The following is a 5,838-nucleotide window of genomic DNA, read 5'->3' as shown; positions in this document are numbered from 1 at the left end:
CTTCCCAATTTTTTTTACCCTTCCCAATTTTGAACCATGCAGTGTTTCCTTGCTCCGCTCTGACGACTGCCTCCTGGTCCAAGTATAGGTTTCACATTAGCACGATCAAGTGTTCTGGAATATCATTCTTCTCAGAGGCAGACACAGTTTATGATCCACACAGTTAAACGCCTTTGCATAATCAATGAGACACAGATAGATATTCCTCTGGTATTCCCTGCTTTCAGCTAAGATCCATCTAACATTATCTACGCTATCCTTAGTACCATGACCCATTCTAAACCCAGCCTGCAGCCAGGAAATTAAAAGACGTATTCCGATGGGAAAGTATGCTGTCAGGGACCTCTCCAAAGTACTGAAGAGCAGTGGTGTCACTCTGAAGACTAAGGTGCACCTGATACAGGCCATGGTCTTTGCGATCACTTGTTGTTCATCAGACAGTTGGACAATGACTAGGGAGGATAGAAGGAGAATCGATGCCCTTAGGCTGTGGTGTTGAAGAGTATTGAATATATTACCGACTGTTAAAAAAACAAACAGGTTCATCAGGAGAAGGTTAAGCCAGGCTGCTCCTTGGAGGCAAAGATTCTGAAGCTTTATCTGACATACTTTGGACATGTTGCAAGGAGGACCAGTCCTTAGAGAAGGACGTCATGCTTGGGAGGCTGGAGGGACAGCTCAGGAAAGGAAGACCCTCTATGAGATGGATTGATTGAGTGACTGGGGTAATGGGAATGGGTGTGTCAGAGACAGTGAGATTGTCACAAGATAGAGCAGGGTTTAGGGCTTTTGTACATAAGGTCACTAGGCAACTTGACAACACATAACAACAACAAATCACATGGGAAGAGATAGCCTATCTTTCTCCCTTGGAGTTGCTGATGAATTCCAACAGCCAGAGCCAGCCAGGTTGCTTTTGGGTTAGCAGATAATTCCCTAAGGACTAGGCCACCAGAGCTTCCTTAAAGGATTATCAATAGAGTGTTAATGCTATTACAGTTTATTCATACAATGAAATACTATGGGACTCTTCTTTAAGTTAGCAGTGCAGTAATAGGCTAAGGATACCACCAAAACTCCTAAGAGAAAATCTTCCCCCTCTCTCTTATTTTTTCCTAATGAAAATAATCAATTTATTGATTTTTCTGTTGTTATGGAAAGGTCATGCAAAATGGTGGCTACAGAACATTGTCATTTGAATTTAAATGTAGAAGATAAAAGAAGGCTTGCTCTGTAAATTGTAGGAGCCTGGCAGGGAGACCAGTTAGGAGACCAGTACTAAAGTCAAGTGAGAAATGCTAAGAACCCAGACTAGTGGGTCCGTGGTAATGGGGAGGATGATGAATATTGTGGGGGTTGATGAAAGAGGATCTGGGGTCCATTTGGTTTTAGGGAGGTCTGACAAAGAGTAAAGAGTCTCAGATGACACAGGGTTTCTCAGGCAGCTAGATGGACCATGAGGTCATTCATCAAGATAAGAACTGTAAGAGAAAGAAAGATGAGTTCTATTTTTGACCTGGTGAATTGGGTGTTATATAGACACCAAGTTGAGGTGTCCACCCTGGACATTTAAGGAGTTAGGAAAGAAGTGTGGGTTGGAAAGGCATATTTAGTAGTCATCACCTTGGTGGGAACTGAAGACATGGGAATAGATGAGCTCTTTCAGGGAAAAACATATGAAAAAAAAAAAGAAAGAAATAGAGAATCCAGGCGGGGAAAAAAACATCTGATGCTGGCAAAACTTGTGGAGTTAGCACAGTGCAGGGTCATATCAGGGGCAGAGTCTAGTGAAAAAGTGGAAGTAATGAAACAGGTGAGCAAACCCAAGAAGCTATTGCAGGTTGTTTGGACAAATCAGAGTTAAAGAGTCAAGGAACAAATATTTAGGAATATTTAGAAATATTTAGGTTGGAGTAATAAACTCTAGGGGTCTGGGTAAGATACAAGATATAGAAGGTGAGATTTTTGTCTTGTTGATTCTTCCCCACCAATCTGTTTTAGATGAGCTACCCCGGGAAGAAGGTCTCGGGGCCAGTGAGGCAGTTGAAAGGCTAGGTCGGGGTTGTGTGTGGGATGTGGCTGGAGAAGATGGTCATCGCTGGAGGGTGTTCCGAACAGGACAACGGGAGCAGCGAGTGGACATGACTGTCATCGAACCCTATAAGAAAGTCCTATCTCACGGAGGTAATTGCTGGTATAAATGAAGGTGTAAGAATTGTGGCTTCTTGAATAAAATGCCTAAGCTAGAGACCCAGTTTTTTGGTTTTTTTAGAAATAAATTTTTATTTTATACTGGTTTTCTTACAAAGTTTTTTATGCAGTGTTTTTCACACCAGATCTTTCCCATTTCCTTTACCCACCCCTCCCTCTACCTATCAAACTGTGTGACCCTATGATTACCCCCCTGCCCATCCTCACCCCTCTGCTCCTATCCTTGTCCCCTTGGATCTTCATACCCATTTTTCTAGTTATCTATTTCTACAATACTGAGACCTAGTTATTGAGTTCAAAATCCTCTCTGTAACTTCAAGGCATCCTGAGATCCTCAACCTATACAAATGATCATTACATATTTACTGAATGCATACATTTCTCCTTGTCCTCCCCAGGTTACCATGGTGATGGCCTCAATGCTGTTATCCTCTTTGCTTCCTGTTATCTGCCCAGAAGCAGCATCCCCAACTACACCTATGTCATGGAACACTTGTTTAGGTGAGGTAAAGGCCCTAAAGAAAAACAAAGAGAGTATTAGGGAAGGAAAGAAAAACAAAACCAACCCCCTTTCAAGTTCAGTTGAGCAGGCCTTCCCTCCCTATCTCCTTTCAGAAAGGGGGGTTCCGTCCCTTTGTGGATGTAACTTTCTAATAAATTGATCATTATTTTACCCTAAAAAAAAATCAATTGAGCTGGTTGCAGAGTCAGTGATAAGCAGTCCCTCTTATTCCTCAAAACCCCAAACACATATTCTCCCTGCAATTTCATTCCCCCAGGTATATGGTGGGAACTCTGGAGCTGCTAGTAGCTGAAAATTATCTACTTGTTCACTTGAGTGGAGGTACAAGTCGGGCCCAGGTGCCATCACTGAGCTGGATACGCCAGTGTTACCGTACTCTAGATCGACGGTGAGACCCTAGAGGGCTGCAATTCTTGGTCTTAACTCTTTTTTTTAAAAAAAAAGTTCCATTCTTTCCTCCACCTAGTCTCTTCTGTTTCTTTTTACTTTATATTCCCTTTTTTTTTTATATTCCCTTCTAATCCTCTCCTGTCTTCTGTCCTGTTTCAGAGTTAAGTAAATCTGGTTTCAAATACTGTTCTTACTATTAGCTAGCTGTGTGACTGGTATCTTGGACAAGTCACTTAAATTTTCTGGTACTTTTTTTTGTCTGTAAAATGGGGCAGTTCTGCTCTAACTTACAGGGGAGTCAGAAATAGACTCAACAGCACACAACAACAAAATGGAAATGATAGTATGTTTCCCACTGATTATTTGAGCAAAACATGTAGTAAATCACTGGCATATTACCTACAAATAAAACTTTTTCCTTGTTCCCTAGCCTTGCCATTATTTCACTTTCTTTTTTTTTTATTATTATTTCACTTTCTATGTCTCCACTATCATCTTTTCTTCTTTGCCTTCACGCCTAAAACCTTATCTGTTTTCCCCTACATTTCTTTCTTTGTTTTTTCCCATCTTTTTTTACTAATTTTCCTTTCTTCCTGCCCTTTTCCTCCCTCTCTCTCTCTCTCTCCCCCTCCCCCTCTCCCTCTCCCTCCCTCCCTCCCAGATGGAGTTGGTAAATGTCCTGATCATGGAAGGATAAGGAGACATGAGACATGCAAACAAAAAGGGTTGAGTTTTGTAAGAATTAAAAACAACACAAGAATGTGGAAGGGAATAATGAAAATGTGTGAGGGAAGAGCAAGAGGTAAATGTGGAACAAAAGAGCAGGCTGAGGAATCCTGAGAGACGACTTTCTCCCCCCCTCCAAAAAAAATGAAGGACATGGAGTGCTAAAGATGGATGGAGCTGAGTTTTCAGATAAAGGAACAGGGATTAAATGAAACTGCCAAAGAAATCTAGAAATGAGAGAGAGAAGAAGTTCAAGTACAGGGAATCACTCCACCTTTTTTAAAGGAAGAAATAAAATAATCTCATTCTTTTTCAGGCTCCGAAAGAATCTGCGAGCCTTGGTGGTTGTTCACGCTACATGGTATGTGAAGGCATTTCTGGCACTGCTTCGGCCCTTCATCAGGTACTGGCTCTGGTGACAAGGAACCCTCTTCCTCTTGCAATTTAAAAGCCAAGATAAAGATGATTTTGCCCTAGCCGGACCCTTTCTAGTTTTAACCACTGTCTTCTTGCTACTTAGATTTCCCTTTGCAAGGTTCTCCAGGAGCACTTTTCCCAGTGCAGAACTCATTTGATATATCTTTTCTTTTCAGTTCCAAATTCACACGAAAAATCCGGTTTCTGGACAGCCTTGGAGAACTGTCCAAACTCATCTCTCTTGATCAGGTCCACATCCCTGAAGCTGTCAGACAGTGAGTCCTGAGTTTAAGGATAAAAGTTCGGGGTGATATGTGTAAAACTAATTCTTGTTGATGCCTTGGGGAGATACAAAAGAAATAAAAGGGGGAGGAGGCCTTATTTCCAAATGCTTCAGTGTATCTAGGAATATTGTACAAGGATGAGAAAAGAAATGACCTTTTCTGGTAGAAATTACACTACTGCACCTAATAAGATGGACAGCGCAAGAGAGGGAGACCCCGGATGAGATGGAATGATGCAGTGACTAGGGCAGTGGAGGTTAGTGTGTCGGAATTAGTGAGACTGGCTCAGGACAGGGAAGGGTTCAGAGCTGCTGTACATAGGGTCGCTATATATCACAGGTGACTCAATGGTACATAACAACAATAAGATACTATGACAGGTTTGGAAGCAGGAGTGGCATCCACTTCCTAAATAAAATGCCTCCAAAAACTCTATGAACTTTGATAAATGTCAGTAGTTGTAGAGGGGCTTGAGGCCTTTTTTAATAGGGTCTCTGTGATCGTGCTTGACTCGAAGGCAATCAACAACAACAAGAGCACCTAACAAGAACAAATTGGAAAAAGATATACATGTGCTGGGGCATCAAAGAAAAAAATGAGTAATCACCACACAAGAGTTTGAGGAGATTCAGAGCAGTCCTAAAAATTAGGAAGGGCTGTGTTTGCAGTGACTATGAGAATATATTGACAGAGGAAGAGTATTAAGGAGCAAAGAATCCTAAATGATGACTCTAGCATCCAGTCTTCTAACTCTTCCGATTTTCCTACCTCTGATACCAAGTAAGGTCATGGTTATGCTGCTCCTATGCCACTTCATTTTTCTTTTTTTCCCCATACAAGCATCCATGCATATTATGTTTTATAGTATTAATTACAATTGATCAAAGCTTGCCTTTTTGTCCTAGGCTGGACCAGGATCTCCATGGCTCAAGAGGGACCTAGCACAAGACTGCATAAGTGGCCTTAGAACCAAGCAAAGATGGTGATTTACCTACTGCTGAAACATCTGAGTGATTTTGTAAACAGTCTCATCCTCAACCTCAGTGCCACTGGATCTTCATTGTCTCTATGGGGTGTCATCCTTCTGTGACCCTCCCCACTGCAGAACTTTGAGCTCTGGAACCTCATCTGTGGGATGAACTTCTCTTCAGCTGGGTGTTGTATAGGCATGTAGTTTGTATGTAAGTGCAGCGATGAAAGCATTTTGGGGAAGTACACAGCTCCTGAGTTTTGGTCTTACTTTAACTGAAAAAATTTAGGTAGATAATTTTGTCTCTTTGAGTCTCA

At 41.7% G+C, this 5,838-nt stretch overlaps 1 protein-coding gene across 1 annotated transcript in view; it reads left to right on the top strand.

The window, feature by feature from the left end:
- Positions 1-5,514, top strand: part of BNIPL (BCL2/adenovirus E1B 19kD interacting protein like) — a 12,552-nt gene extending 7,038 nt beyond the window's left edge. Inside the window, exons 5-10 of the mRNA XM_006900119.1 lie at positions 2,002-2,184; positions 2,610-2,712; positions 2,991-3,122; positions 4,167-4,253; positions 4,444-4,542; positions 5,457-5,514. Coding sequence (XP_006900181.1) covers positions 2,002-2,184; positions 2,610-2,712; positions 2,991-3,122; positions 4,167-4,253; positions 4,444-4,542; positions 5,457-5,493 — 641 coding nt within the window. The 3' untranslated portion in view covers positions 5,494-5,514. The remainder of the gene's footprint in view (positions 1-2,001; positions 2,185-2,609; positions 2,713-2,990; positions 3,123-4,166; positions 4,254-4,443; positions 4,543-5,456) is intronic.
- Positions 5,515-5,838: the final 324 nt, after the last annotated feature.

Source organism: Elephantulus edwardii, unplaced genomic scaffold (genome assembly GCF_000299155.1).
Source record: "Elephantulus edwardii isolate Elephantulus edwardi_28Jun2011 unplaced genomic scaffold, EleEdw1.0 scaffold00273, whole genome shotgun sequence".
Classification (NCBI taxonomy): domain Eukaryota; kingdom Metazoa; phylum Chordata; class Mammalia; order Macroscelidea; family Macroscelididae; genus Elephantulus; species Elephantulus edwardii.
This window is presented reverse-complemented; position numbering and strand designations above follow the sequence as displayed.